This window comes from Diorhabda sublineata, chromosome 7, assembly GCF_026230105.1.
Source record: "Diorhabda sublineata isolate icDioSubl1.1 chromosome 7, icDioSubl1.1, whole genome shotgun sequence".
Classification (NCBI taxonomy): Eukaryota; Metazoa; Arthropoda; class Insecta; order Coleoptera; family Chrysomelidae; genus Diorhabda; species Diorhabda sublineata.
The window spans coordinates 7,235,575-7,252,346 of NC_079480.1; the positions used below are offsets into that span (position 1 = coordinate 7,235,575).

The 16,772-nt window shown below is 33.1% G+C and overlaps 1 protein-coding gene across 2 annotated transcripts in view; it reads right to left on the reverse strand.

Moving 5' to 3' along the window:
• LOC130446916 (connectin-like) overlaps positions 1-16,772 on the reverse strand; it is a 475,789-nt gene that overhangs the window by 67,501 nt on the left and 391,516 nt on the right. For both annotated transcript variants that reach the window (XM_056783437.1, XM_056783438.1), the window contains 2 exons: positions 4,487-5,269; positions 940-1,183 (listed from right to left, as the gene is read on the reverse strand). In XM_056783437.1, coding sequence (XP_056639415.1) covers positions 940-1,183; positions 4,487-5,269 — 1,027 coding nt within the window. The remainder of the gene's footprint in view (positions 1-939; positions 1,184-4,486; positions 5,270-16,772) is intronic.

Below are 16,772 nucleotides of genomic sequence, written 5' to 3' on the forward strand. Positions count from 1 at the left end.
TATTACTCTTAAAAAACGGTGGCAATGTTTCCATTGGACAAAAAGACCTGAACAACTTGAACATCGTATGGTCCCATGTATAGAGATAGATCACTAAACTAAGTATCGCTATCATCTTGTTCACGGAGAGCCCATTCAAATGCTCCACAAAATTTAATACAATTAATAATTATTGACTATATATGAGGTCTATTTCTGAAGTACCTGGCTTGACTAGACGTGGTGGTAGTTGCATGAAAAATATCAAAGAGGACGTACAACCTGCGAAGACCAGCAACGCGTTGGTCGATCAAATGAGAACCCCCAGAACACCCAGAACAAAAGAACAATAAAAAAAAATTGACTGAAAAGAGAGAACCGGCTCTAAAAAAGGCCAATACCGTTCGCTGGCTACCTCTAAAAAGAAAAAACTATAATGGCAAATATTATGCGAACTTATTGTAACGTTTAAATAAAGAACGTGTTGTTCCATGAAGACAATGCAGTCCACACATCCGTTATTGCAATGGTCAAAATTATTGAATTAACTTTTGAATAGCTACCTCATGCATCCTATTCGCCAGACTTAGCCACCTCGGATTCTTTTATGTTCTCAGACTTGAAGAGATGGATTAGTGATAAAAAATTTTGCAACAAAATAGAGGTGATGTTGGCAGTTCATGGCTATTTTGAGGTGCTTGACGATTCTCATTATAAAAAGGGTATTAAACTTATTGAACATCGCTGGAAGAAGTGTATAAAGCTAAAAAGAAATAAATATATTTATTACACTCATTCCACAAATGAAAGCAAACTAACAATATATTCTGTTTTATAAAGTTTGACGATATTTGGCGAAGAATAGAATAATCGTGATTTTTTTCAAAAATACACTTTATTGCATAGATATTTGATTATTAAAAAACGACAAGAATAATATAAATAGTGAAATTTGATTACCTTGCAGTTGTACTGTACCATTGAGAAGTAAATTGTTGTAGAACTGTTCTATCGAATCAAAAACGAGAGTTTCTAGGCGATTGTAGCTGAGATCGAGATGTACAAGCGTGAACACACTCGTAAATAAACCTGCTGGAAATCTCGAGAGTCTATTATGTCCCATACTAAGAATTTTTAAGAATCTTAATCCATCAAAAGCTCTGTTAGAGATGAATTCTATGTAGTTGTGGTCCAAATAAAGCTCCTAAAACAATACGAAAATATTGAGATATATATATATATATATATATATATATATATATATATATATATATATATATATATTGTTATGGTATAAATATATCCAAAATAAATTATTAAATAATAATAAGATATAAATAAAGCAATAAGTTCAGTTCTGTAATTCGGTTATTTAGAGCAGTTTATGACAATAAAATAAATAACATTCTTTATATTAAGTTTTGGCCAACACTATATTCTAAATGATTATTTAATTTTGACAAATCCTGTATAATCAAAGAATTCAATCCATAAATTGACAGATAAAAACAGGAGCACCAACTTCAAAAATTTGTGTGACATACCAACATAAATTTTAAGGTTATAAATGATAAAATATAAAAATTTTGACAACTGCAATGATAAAATTAATAAATAAATATCATTGGTTAAATAAAAAAAAAATGAATAAAAAAAAAGAATGAAGAGGAGAATCAACAACGGGAAAAAAAAAATTTTTTGGCAAGATAAGAAAAGAGTAAATTAATTTCAATTGAAATTTAAAAAATTAAAATCTTGATAAAAAAGGCATAAAATATTCAAAGGATTGATAATTAATAATTGTATAAGTGTAGTAATAAGAAATTAGTGAAAACAATTAAATAAAGTGAAATAAGTGAGAATACTCACAAAGGGACAATTTCCAAGATAAAGAAGTTGTGTAAAGGAAAAGAACAGGAGTGGAACTACAGCGAAGTATCCGTTTATTCTGCAAGGCCGTAACAATTACCAATTAAAAAAAAAATAAAAATAAAAATACAACATAACAAGCACTTAAGGTACTGTTCTATTAAGTTTAAGTATTTCTTTTAGTATATAATATTTAAGTTCACATTTCCATATAATTTAGTTTTATGAGTGTAATTACGAGTATGAATGAATGAATGAATGTTTGTAAAATAAAATAATTGTAATAGCTAGTTAAGAAATTGTATATTTTGAATATTTTATTCATTTTAAAGAACAGACCCGGTCTTAAGACTATTATCATCTGACCTTATAACCATAACAATTTATCGCAATAAAATTTTTCAATTTGACCTCACAATATAATACCCTGAGAATAAAAAATAATAATAACATAATAAAATAAAGAAATTCAAATAATTATTAATGGCGCCCAAATTAAAATCTGATTTTATTTAAAAAAAAAAAATTTATAAAAATAAACATTACACATTATCATACCATAACAATATATATATATATATATATATATATATATATATATATATATATATATATATATATATATATATATATCATACAATGTCAATTCTGTTGTGCAAAACAATTTTTCACAATTCATAGTAATTTATTCGTCGGATATCGTAGAGGGTTTTTATTTACAAAAGGGATTGATACTTCGAACTATACCACACCGATTTCCTGAACAAGTAGAATTTTTGTATGAGGATAGATAATTATTGTTAACATATCACTTTTGCAATGATTTCATTGTTACGAGGGTTGTTACTTAAGTTTTGAGATATGGCAACACTGAATATGTCAAACCTGACATTGTCATAATGAAGTTTGACATTTTTATTCGTGAACGTACTCAGAACTCATAAGAATGCTATTTGAGTTCCTTACAGATTCTTGAAACATTCATCTTGATGAAAAAGTCGAATTAAATTGCATAAAATTTTCTTGCGATGATTTTGTATGATTTTTGACGTGGATTAAACCAACAGCTTTCTGTCGATCAACTAACTTCGACTTTTAGTAGCTCTCTAGCTACCGGATTTCGCTGTTTTTTCGAATGCAATCGTGGTCGCACTTCGTTACAGGATTAATTTCGTGAAGGTTGCTTAAAATCGGCTGATGTACCAGAAAACATCGATGCTGTGCATAAATTGATAATGCAAAATATGTAATACTCCTTTATGGACAGTTTCTATAAGTGGAAGATGTTCCAGTATTCAGTTGGATATTATTTTCCTACTATTGATATTTTAGGGAATTTTAAAGTATGCATAGTGTAGATAAAGTGCCCCAACCAGAAACCTAACCTAACCTAACCTAACCTAACCCTAAATTTTCAACCCCACAATTCAACCCTTATTTTTGATTTTTTACCTATAAACTTAAATTTTTTTGGCAAGATTTTTATTTGTTTTTTATCATGACTCATATTTCTGTCAATTTTTCACCCTTCTACGATCGACCCCTATTTTTTTTTATTTTATCCATATATCCGCAATAGGATTGCAAGATGGCAATCAGATATAATAATTAGAGTACGATAAATTCTTATTTACAATTTCAATTTCCTTGTTGTATCGATCGTTGCAGTGAGTGTCATACGTTTCATTTTGATTTTTCTGTGCAACTCTCATGTTAATTTTACTCTCATCGTTAATTTATCATTAAGTTCAAGTGCAATAATTATTTATTAAAAACTGAAAAGTCAGTTTTTACTCTCATGTAAATAAACACTTGTTATGAGCTCCCGCTAACAACGGCTATTATCGTACCTGTACATATTGTACTTAATATTTTTGCAAATAATTTTAAATCAAAACAGAAGCGGGTACGTGTTTAATAAATATACGTGTTTTATTATTGTGAAAGATGAGTCAAATAATAAGCAAGCGAATACAATATTAATTCACCATTTTTCACAAATAACTATTTTAACTTTTATTTATGTGTTACATGTACAGTCAGCAATGCCATTAAGACCTAAAGGGACCAATTTGAGTCGTTGAACAATCAAATCCAGAGTCATGCAAGATATAAGAGCATGAAGATCGGGCGAACAAAACAATGCAGATGTGCATGTGAGCACGGCGCAGTTATGTCAATCAAAGTCACAAGAGGCACGAGATTAACGAGATTTATTTCTTCGACTAGCATTCCAGTATGAGCCTGATGTGAAATATTAGGCTCATTTCAAAGTGGTTATTGGACAACTATGTGTGGCATATTCTCGCCCAATTGATAGTAAAAAAAATAATAATTAGTTTTAATGTCTAGACAGCTATCAAGAACTCTTATTCAAAATTGTTTGTTTCTTTAATGGAGAATACTTCATTAACCTAAATAAAGTATACTTCCATTGTCTATACAACGTTTTCTATTATAATTACATCCCTATACACTTATAGAATGTAAGTTATTTTTGTTGAACTAGAAAAATACTTCGTAGATATAATTTATATGGCAGAACAACGTTTGTAAGAAAAAAATTGGGATGATTAATTGTGATAACGCATTCAAAAGTTGTAATAGAACTGAGAAAATTTGCTAGTTTCTGACTCACCTCAATATCCCATAGCTCCAGGAAAACCGACGAAGTTAGGCCAATGATTTTATTCGTACTCAAATCTATCACTTTTAACTTTGATAAACCGAAAAAAGTCAAATTGTTTATATCGCACAAAAAATTTTCTGATAAATCCAATTCCAAGACACTACTCAAACCAGCGAACGCCTTATCCTCTATTTTACTCATATTGTTCTTGTTCAAACGTACGTACTTCAGTTGCGGTAAGTTCAAAAAAACAGCAGAATGTATGAAATTTATTCTGTTTTCACTTAAATCCAATTCTTCTAGCGACAACAGATTAGATATAGAGAATTGCTCTAGGTAATTGATCTGATTTTTTGATAGAATAAGTTTTTGTAATGATGTTGAATTTCCAAATGCAAATCTCTCTATTGTATCTATTGAACCAAAATTTATGGTTAGATTTCTCAAAAACAGCATCTTAGAGGAGAAATCGAAAGGTATACTGCTCAAATCGCCATTTTTACTGGAAATAACATTAAACTCCGCAAGATAAGGTTGACTTTCCACTAGTAACTTCCACATAAAACTGTCTCGAGTGACTTTTCCGAATATCCAGCATTCAGCAGAAGAGATCTGATGGTAGATGTCTTTTGTACAAAAACACCGGATATTGTCATTGTGTGTTGGCTCTAGATTACATATGTTAGTTGGAACAGTGTCTAGTTTGCCTTTACTCCGCAAACGAAGCTCTATAAGAGAAACTTCACTTATCCATAAAACTGCTAGAACCGTAGCCAGCTTCATATTGGTAACCTGTAACAAATAACCGTTATTATAAGGGGTGTTTTTTATGGAGGATTAAATTATAATAAAACATAAGAATATACTCTCAAAAGACATTGATATTAAGAAATTTTTCACAAGATATGCTGTCTTAGTTGTGAATAACCTATCGAATGATTCTATACATAACCTCAAAGAAATTGATCCAAAGGAGATAAATCGCGCAATATTGGTGGTTAATTGTCAATTGAGGTATGATAAAATACTTAATAATGTCCTTATACTATTTCCTACTGATTATCTGTTTTAAAAATATATGGACCAATGAATCCGTTTACCGATAAAGCGCATCAAACAGTAATTTTCTATGAATGTTATGGTGTTTTGATGGAAGCATGTGGTTAAACTTCACGCTAAATGTGACAAGTATGCTCATTCACGTATTCATTCAATCGAAAAGGAGCTTCACCTCATGATGAAATTTTAAATGGGAAATCGATATAGTTTTGTGCTTCAGCACATTTGTCGACCGGCGGCGCCTACAATGGTCATTCAACATCAACTCTTACACAAGTGGATTTTTGAAACTTTTTAAGTTAAGATCCTTTCGTCAAAGTAGTAGAATATAACTTCAGCTGCTGGGAATGACGAATTTTTTCGTTTGGATTCACAGTGCTAATTGTACGGAGTATCATGGAATGCGCATTATCAGTAAATTTGTCATAATCTCATCTTATGTGACATTCGTTGTGAGTATTGATATTTTGATCGGATTAAATATAAGAATAGAACCACGTTGTTATTGAATTTTGCCACATCTATTCTTGAAAATGTTCATAAATCTATCCATAATACCTCAAGAGAAAATATTTTCTCCGTAATTATTTGAAGTGAATTTACCGAATATACAGTTATGATATCAATTCACAAAAAAGAAAAATGTGCTTTCAAACATGAATCAGATTATGAGTTCTCAATAGATACATTGGAATTTACATAAATGAGGTACATGGTGACTGAGATAAATGGTGGAATCAATAAATATTTTGTTATTCGAGGGAATTTTGTTATGAAAAATTTTATTATCAAGTTACAAAGCTGAAACTCTCTACAGTTTCTCTTGTTAGTCTTCCTCACACATTACAAACTTCTGGCAACTCTGTGGAAGCTTTCGGTTGCCTATTTCTGGGCTTGTTATGTAACCATTTACGCATTGCTTTAGAATCGCATTCCGCCAAGTGCTCCTTTCAATAAACCAAATATATTAAATTTGCATGATGACAAATCGGGTATTTAAAAAGGGTATTATAGTGTTTCTCAACCCAATTCGTTCAACATTTCCATCGTAAGCTGAGCTGTTTGCGGTCTGATGTTATCTTGCGTCAATATCGCACTACGGATTGAAATATTTGATCAGTAGACATGTTTCACCGTGTTTATTAGGAGTTATTATGATAACGCGCGGTCGCAGTTCGTTGTCCAGTGAAAAAATCAACGGCAATTATTTAGTTCATGTCCCAAAGCACGGTATAGGGCACCTCCAACGCTGACAGTGTAACCTTCGTTTTAACAGGCGCGCCTTGGTCTATAGACGTACCTTTTTGGAATATAGTGGTGAAGCTAAATCTCATCTCGTCTGTGGTGAATATTCGAGTATAGTACTAGGTCTGTCTCCCAAAATAAGTTTGTCTACAGCGCTGATGTTCTCATCGGGGTGTACAGATAATAACGCTAAGACTAGCAATAAATTTTCACTGGAAAACAAGAAGCTGGCAACGTATTCTGACGAAGAATCGAGGGAACTCATCAAGTCCATCAGAGAGGATTACGGGAAAAATGAGGCACAAAACCACACACCAGAAAAAAAATAAAAAAGTGCAAAAATACGAAAAATCAGAAAGAATGTTTCTTCCTAATTCCTAGGTTTTTCTAGTCAACCCAAAAAAAGCCAACCCCGAAACGGTTACTCTGCATTTTATAAGCAAGTACAGCTGTAAAAAAGGCGAAGGACCACTCGGATTAGATCTTTTCTTGCCGAAGAAGTCTGGAAAGGGTTTACCCGAGGTAGCGAAAGCACATATACATTAGAATGTCCAGGCTGAGAAGAGTGAATAGCTACCAGGCTAACTTTTAACAAAAAAGATAAGACTTTCCAAAATCTCTCATGAAACTCCAAGGAGAGAAAGGAGTCTACGCGCGAAACTGTGGCGTTAATGAGGAGAAGGACCTGTCGAAATGATAGGAGGTGATGGAATGTTCTTCGACGGATTTCTCATGCACCCGTGTGTGTGTTACGCGATCCCGGCTGATCTCTACGCTTCGTAACAGACCAGTCTAACATCTAGTGCAGCCATTTTCAAGATACTGAATTTTTCACGCGTTTATTCAAAAATTCCTATCTAATACATCTTTCAACTTCCTTAATTAACGATGGTAGTCAATTTTAAGAATTTTAAGAGGTCATTTAGCTGGGATGGTGAACTTTTTTGAAGGAATTTTCAACGAAAAAACATTTCTCGAATTATTAGACGAACCTATGGATGCGACTGCCACAGGTATAATAGAAAATAATAATAGGTTCAATGTGATATCTTGGTTAACGATTTTGTAGGCAACAAATATCTTGCTACTGTTTCAATTTTTATACCACTGATTAAATTAGATATTAAATTGCTCTCTATACACTTCCATATAATCATAAAGTGGCATTTGCAACAGTCGACGATTCAAAGCATTTCAAAGCTTATTAAATTTCTTCTTAGTTCTTACAACAAAGCGAGTTCGGTTATATTGAGGATAGGTGAAAAGCTGAAAAATAATTGTGATTTGCTCATTAAAATTTGCTTATTATTGTTGTAATGTATACACATTTTTCACGATTAATAATAAAATTGTTTGCGAAAAAGTTCCTCCTGGTGGAGCTGTATACCTACTGGTTACCGTATTCGAAACATTTGATTTGAAAATTATAAACTAATAACGGATGTTCGTAAAAAGTGATTGAATAGAAAAATACCAGAAGGAATTCAGAATAAAGAATAGCAACATAGATTTCAATTAGAGTAATTTTGAAAATTTATTTCGTTTTCACGAATACATCTATAAGTTGATTGAAGGGTTCTTATATTATTTCTTCAAATTATTGACGTGATTTATCTCCGTTGCTTGGAATTTTTTTTTTCTCAAGATATGACCAAACTGTGTAGTCCAAAGGATTAAATCACATGACCTAGCAGGCCAATGAATCGGAGCTTCTGCGCCTCTACCAATCCATCGATTTGGAAAATGATTACTCAACCAATTACTGCACCTTCTATCAAAAGGTAGTGGAGCTCCATTGTCCATAAAAATCTGTGCTCTCTTAACGTTAAATCTTCTAATATTACAAATTAGTGATTTTCAAAAGAATCCATTTTCCAGTTATAATGGAATGGATCAATTAATTTGTTACCTAAAGCTGATGCCCCAACAATAACTTCCAAGGTGGCCTCAGCCGTAAGAATACATTTTGAAAAATTTTCATTGAGGGCTGTCCTTTTTTGTACTGTTTGACAAAATTCCACTTCCAGTTCTGATAAATCGTCTCACTTGTGGACTTGTCTATAATGAGGGAGACGTAGCTGCTGCTCATTGTACTTGAAAAGGACGTATTTGTCTTACCATATTCGTTGCGCACAATGTTTCAATTTGCTTTGACTAACTAAATTTGGAATAATATTTTTTAATAATGGTTCCTGTTGTTATGGTCCAACAGAACTCACTATTTTTACTCTCACGTTCCTTGTTTCTAGTTCTATGGCTCTAAATGTATTTTTACTTGTTACGTTTCTTCTAGGAAACTTTTTCTGCATAGTGGAAAATAGCTGCACACGAGTTTCCCAAACATTCCTAAGATTGATAACATTCCAGTGTATCCAGTATTTCGGTAAATTTTCATGAAAAATATCTAATTTTACATATAATAAGGTTCCAAAAATCTGATCCTTATTTTATCGTTATGAATAAATAAGACTTTTCCATGAATAACTTGGAAACGTCGAGATTAATAGATTAATAGATTATTGTGAAAAGTTACAAATAAAAAGAGAACCCTCAACCCCAATTTTTCACAGAGTCGGTTTTATTTATCATATAAAAATACATTGACGCCTTTTTACTAAATAACATCACCATTGACGAAGATTCTTAGGGCTTGTTGTGGATAATTCTTAAATTGGTAGTTATATATTGCAATCTTATCTAAAAAATTCAGTTCCTCCTGCTTTGCGCTGAAATCAGATTCCAAAGAACTCAACTTGTCCCCCTCCTTAACTGTTTATTATACCCGATATGCCCATGCCTTCTGGGGTACGTGTAGTGCAACTCAATTCAAGCGAATCTTCAAACTACAAAAGAGAGCTGTTAGATATTTACTCGGACTGATCAGCAAGGCTCACTGCAGGGACTTTGTCTTCGAATCCATTTGCCTAATTCGCAAGTATACTCCACCAATTTCAGAAATGTTGTTGCACGGCTATCCACTTAGGAACGCGGAGCACGACGGAATTAGTTGAGGGCACAATATTTCACAATGCAAAAAATGCACAATCACTTGCCAATTGAAATCAAATCGAACTTCATGATTTTCAAATCAAAAATTAGTATACCTAACCAAGATTATCTTTCTAATGTGAAATTGAATGATATTCAGGTACAATACACTGGAAATTTTGATTCATATATCTAGCCTCAAAAAAGTTAGTTTCAATATTACTTAGTACGAACCGTGTATCAAAATATAATCGCATAAAATCTCATCACAATGTTGACAATAGTGTAATGAAAAATGTGAATTTTTATTTTCAATGCCGTATATCCTGAATATGGATTCCTTACAAAGCACACTCCAATAATTTTTTAGTTTTCTACCTATCCACAGACGAGATTTCTTTTCTGAAATTCTTTGAAATGTTCGACTTAATTTCGAATGCACGATTGTATGAAAATGTATATATAACATCGTGAACATCCAATAATTCATTAATTTAGTTCGAATTAATGATATTTTCTGTAAAATAACTTAGTATGTCACAACCTATAATTGTCATTATTTCTACAATATTTGTTCAAATTTATTTTGAATGTGGCATAAAAATTGACTTTTACAAAATTACACTTGTATTTTCTAAAAAAATGTTTTCTGCAGTTTACTCTGAATATGTAAATCAGTGACAGAACAGTGCTTAAAGAATGAAACTATTTAATGAGTCGACGCGAATATATTGGCTTTTACCTAATAGCTGTTACAGATGGTGTAGATTATAGAACTAAATAAATGAGGGAAGAACAGCATAAAACACAAAAGAAAATGTTATAAAAATATCCTGATTAGCGATAAAAGATAAAAAAACGGAAGGCTCTCTCCTCTAGGTTCTGCTTATAAATATAATCCCCAATGTCTTTAATGTAATGTAATGCACTTTAGGTCCACCATAAACCCAGAGGTAAAAAAGAGATTGGAGTTTGGTGATTTGAGTTATGGCAATATGAGCAGAGCTCTCTCTACACCAGGGTGAAGCTCAAAATATTATTCCATTATATTATTAGTATAATGCTCTGTACGTAGACATCTTTCGAACATGTTTGTACAAACAGAGAATGACTTTCATTTCTAGGACAGTTTGGAAGGAATTTCAGCTTCAGGAATTTCCATTTTTCGTCTGTCATATCATTAACATTATTTATTCACACAAAAATTGATCAATACACATTAGGTAAATTACAACGTTACGTAGGTAGCACTTATTCATGTTTGACAGTTGACTTTGGAAATATTATTTGACTTTAAAAGTCTGCTTAAGTCATCCAGCAAAGCAACGAGAGAAACTTCAGCAATAGCCAAACAGGTTTGCATCAGAGAATTCATAAAAAGGGCTATAAACACCTTTAAACCATCGCCAGGAGTAGACGGAATCCTTCCAAACCTTCTTCGAAGAAGAAAGGAAGAAATCCTGCCATACTTGATTAGTCTGGGGTACACACCAGAGATTGTAAAGGTAATTGGGCATGAAATAAAAGCATTTTCTTAGTAAAAATAAAGGCAATTTAAAAATTTGTTTAGTTCAATCTAGAAGGGAATTATCGCAAACATAACATAATCATCCTGTCCGATAGCCAAGAAGCCATTGCAGCTCTAAGCTCCAAAATCATAAGATCTAATCTTGTTCGAGAACTGAACAAGCAAATAAAACAAGCAAAAAGAATAAAGTTACCCTGAAATGGGAACCAGGATACACCGGAGTGTAGGGCAACAAAATATCTGATAGACTCGCTAAAGTAGGGGCAGACAAACCCTTGATAGGACCTGAACGTTTTTGTGGTTGGATAGGGGAAAAACTAACCATTGGATCAACCTATAAAGACTGATAAAGGCAAAGACTTCCTGGGAAACTAACCAGCTAAATGTATCAGTATAATTAAAAGCGACCTACGAATACTAACAGAAGTCCTATCGGGGGACTGTCGCCTCAATGGACATCTTGAGATGTTAGATTCTATTATCATCAAAAAATGTTATAAAAACTTGGAAACCTATTTATTACATTTCATAGAGGATATAAAAAAGGAATCTTGGTTCGCTTTAAGCAAATACATAATTTGATTAACGAACCTTCTCCGTGACGGAATCATTAAGAAAACAAATCAATGTTACCAAAATTTTAAGTGAGGTGGGAGACTATGAAAAATGATACATTACCTAATCTTTCGGCATAATCACCAATAAATGGTACAAAGATATTTTCCAAACTACCGTAGCAACTAAATCTGGAGTATTTGGAGCACTGCCAAACTCATTTCCGAGCATCTTACAGGCAAAAATAATCAGAAATGTGATACATTAACTCGTTCTGACAGACAAGAAACGAAGGAAATAAAGAAGCTAATAAATACGCCAAGGGCACGAACATCTTTCATACGTCCAGAGCCTTTCTGCAGTATGGGAGCATGTTCCTATGTTAGATAGTGTAGAACGAATGAAAAAACCGGAAAACAAGCGCTCAGACAGTGCTCTTCTGGGAAAGTTAATATCACTAGATTCAAAAAGTATTTGGATCTTAGTGAATCCTAACTACACCTCCTCACTAGCTTATTTACGGATCAACTTCCTCCCTGACTAACGGCGTGGCTAACGAAATTGTTGAACGCAGTATACCGTTTGAGTCTGAATTTTCTTTGAAAGAGCGACACGCCGCGTCGTTAGATCGATAAAAAACACCGTGTGCATAGGTTCTTATAGTTATGTTTGGTCAAATTCACAGTTATGTACGGAATGTAGTACCGAAAGTGATATTTCTATCTGAATGAGTAACAGCTAAAATTCCGATAGCGTTTTCTGTTGTATTTAGAATATCATATATTTGAAGCTTACATAAGTTTAACAAGAATTAATATCACTTAAGACGATATTGAAAACATATTACAATATTTAAGAGAGGATGAAGGAACTATATAAATGACATTATTAATAAAAAATAAAAAATCATTTCAACGAATTTTGCTAAAATACATAACTTTTTACCCTATTCGTAAAATGATGACTAGGTCATCCGAAACGACAGTTTTGTATCCTTAGCTCCCTTCATCATGCATCATCATTATGGCTAACTTTGAACTTTCGACACCATTCAAGCACAACACCATCACTCTTGAAGTTCTCCCCATACACACATTCTCCGATGGAATTCTGCAGCACTATGATCTTCAGCTTGTAGAAAACGAATCACACTTCACAATCCACACTTGACGGGAGCATCAATAATAGCGGACATGTTTAAGTGGCTGTAGCATAACGCCGACTGACGCCTAAATGTCAACAATTACGGAGTGTGTAGTTGCCTACAAAGCATGCCCGTTTTCTTTTATCCGCGTAGCGTCTGCACGGAGCGATCGGAGGTTGAAAAAAAACACGGACCTTGTATCATGCAAAACTTGTATCATTTTAACTTGGAATTTGTATATGTAATTGAACGCATCCGCAAAACTTATTCCCCAAAATAAGATAATCTGAAACCCTATAATTTGGTAATCTTCATAGCAATTATAAAAACCGCTCCTTCCAAATTATTTATACTACATTTGTTTTGAATAGGAATAATATTTCGTCTGTTTAATTATCCTCGAAATCTAGTAGTCCATTTGAAATATCTCACCGTACGTTCGAAATCAAATAATTTTTATGATTATTTTCTCTTTTGGCCCATGTGGCTGGACTTGTGACAAGTAGCGATGATTTTAGGTGAGGTATACGAGTATGACGGTTGTCAATAAAAATGTTTTGTGACCTCACTTTAAATTAGGACTGTCCGAAGGATTTTTTCATTAAAGTTACACTTTTCTATATTTCTTATTGAAAGGAAATACAGAAAAATGTGTCAAACAAAAGTAATATATCTTTACCACTAACTCGAATTTTATGTCCAATCAGTAGATATATTGAGAAAAACTAAGTCTTAGGATTACGCGACCTGTGAGCTCAAATAGGACAGCATATTTATACGTTGAGAATCATAATTTCATCCAACCAACTTTTCGGATGTTGTGCTAGAAGGAACTTTGTGTGATATATTCGGGCCATTCGCAGAATTTACCCTAAAAAGGTCTATTTCCACCGCAAGTGAACATATTTTGTAATTCTAAAGCATATTTCGATAGAGAATGTGTCGTGCCATTACAACATTATCTTGCAAATATTCCCACTAATATGACGTAAATACCTCGGATTTTAACATAGGATAAACTATCTCGTTATATCCATGAATATATTTGTATAATTTCGTTGTATTGAGAAAGTAAAATAGTTCAGGTAGCTATAAAAATATTATTGTATAAACTTTTTGCTAGAATATATATGAAATCAACACTCACAATCAAAATTGTTTTCGTTATGAGATACAAGATTTCCATTTTCGTGCTTAAACCAATTACTATTTCTCTTGCCATGTCTAAACAGAAATTCCCTTTCAAAGTTTGCTCAAAACTTTAACGTTTTTTGATATCTTCCTAACTACTTTTGAAATTTCATGGTAGAGGTTTTAGCTAAAAATACATGTATTAAAATTTGGAGTTCCGAGGAACTTTTAATTATAGTCTACTGTGAACACTTCAAAATAAGGTCAGACAATGAAGCACTAGTTCCATTTCATTTTTACGAAGAAACTTGAACTTTTATAGATTTAACTAACAATAATACAGTGCAAGTATATTTGAAGTACATACAAAGCTTGTGATTTGAATGCATCAACCGCTTCTTCAGGTGTAGAAAAACGTTGATCTCGCAATTTATTTCTTTTTTTTGACATTTTCGTTTGAGCTAATGTGTGAAAGCTCGTATTGTTTTGGCGAAAAAACATTCGTCTTATGCGATTGGTTTTCCTAATTTTTTTGAACAGTACTGGCAAAAAAATATACTACGATATGGACAAGTCCTGTTTTCGAAAAAACAGGTAACCATTTGCTTCGAAATGCTTTGTGCATAAATAACTTTTGTTCGAATTGGCTTGTCTTTAGCGACCCATATCGTCGACTTTTGTTTAGTTTCGTGTTCATATGATTAGATCCATAATTCGTCGCCTGTCACGATCCTATAGAGATCTTTTGAATATTTGAATGTATTTAAGTGTAACTAATGCTGAAGTATGCCACAATCTTACAGTATGTCACAGACGATCTTGCAATATCAGTTTACGCACAGCAACGATGCTTACTAGCACAACAGCCGTAATTCATCCAAGTGGAATTACCATGGAATTCGGAAAACCGGTGACACGAGATGGTGCTTCATCACCTCCATCATCATTGGTTCAATTCATTTCGAAAGTCACAAAAAATCTTCGCACGAAAATATTCCCGATTTAATTCCATTTTTTGAACAAGATGAATATTTCACATTTCACATCAGTGTTGTCCTTAGCCAGTTATCTTTATTAACTTAAATTTTGAAAGTACGAAACAATAATTAAATAGATGAGGAATATGAGGATCAAATTTGATTTTACTTTCAAAGGAGTTGTGGAATTATAGCTACTAGTCATGTTAGTACTGGCGTCATATGTATACGTACGTACGTATGTGAAGCTTTTTGGCTTCAATCACGACCTTTGATTCACTCTAACTGCTCGTTTTGTGCCAGCAAACATTTGTATATGGAAACTCAGATCTTCAAGGAACCCGAATATCCTTTGTGTTTTTCTTATACTTATAATCTGGTAAGACTTATTTTTTGAGAAACTGTTGTGGATGTTTCACTACGTGCTATCCGTAAGGATTAGCTCTTATCGAAGGACCAAGAGTTTAGCATAACGCTCTCAATCTACAGAAAAATACGTGAATATTTTTATTGAATAAATTGAAGCTAATATTTTTGCTCAACTTATCTTTTTGTGATTGATAGTCAACGTTAAAACATTGGTAGATCGATTGGACGGTTCCTACAGGACAAAATACCCATATAGGATTTTACGAAGGGACCAGTATAGGCCCACACTTGGGCCAAGAATGTACAACTCTGGCCCTAGCAAGGAAATCATTATTGGCCCAAACTTGGTGCGACTCTGAAAAGATAACAATGTCCCTCGATTGGTTTGCAAGCTTAAAGACCTGGTTGCCTAGAGAAACCCAAGACTGGTCTGCATCCCTGGGCCAGGCTGGTTGCTTGTAAAAATAGATCTCTAATATAATTTCAATAAAATCATAGTTTTATGACAAATTTCTATTAATGCACTCCACTGATTAATGTACTATTGTATGTACTATTTTTTATTATTCTATTTTTTTGTGTCTTTTATGCAGAAAGGAATTTTATTCATAAAAAATTATTACTTTTAGTGTGAAGTTATCTATTATGGATAAGATATTGGAACAAAACTATGTATAGTTACTAAAAATTCTGCTAAGCCTGACTGAATATAAAATGGCCGAAGTCAAATTACCCAGAGTTCAGCCAGGCTTGGATGAATATAAGATGGCCGGGGCTAAGTGACCCAGACTTCAACTAGGCTTGAGCCATTATTGGTTTGCCAAGGCTGGGTTTCCAAGCGTTGGCCCAAGCTAATCCCCGTCGTTCAAGTCTGGAGGCTTCTACATGGGCATGTCACAGAATCAATGACTAAGATATATTTTTTATGACAATTGTCTCACACTTCTTGTGATCTCTATCCCGGAATAATTCATGTAATGAATACTTTGCAAATTTTTTGTAAAGTTACTAAAGTTTCGACTGCCTCACGCTTTGAAATTTTCACTGGAGTCTCTTCACAGTCTTCTTCTTGCTCTGTGTCCAAATAAGAATACATAGCAATGATGTCATCATCATTGAGCTCCTCAGAAATGAGTACATTATCATCCATAGAAACGAAATCCTGAAAAGTCGCTTGCTGCTTATTTAAGTCATTCCTACATGTGGTAAATATTCTATCTCATTCTGGAAACGTTGCACAGATCTTCAGCTCCTCTTGTAGGTTCTCAGGTTCAGATACATTCGTCACTTTGAACCCAG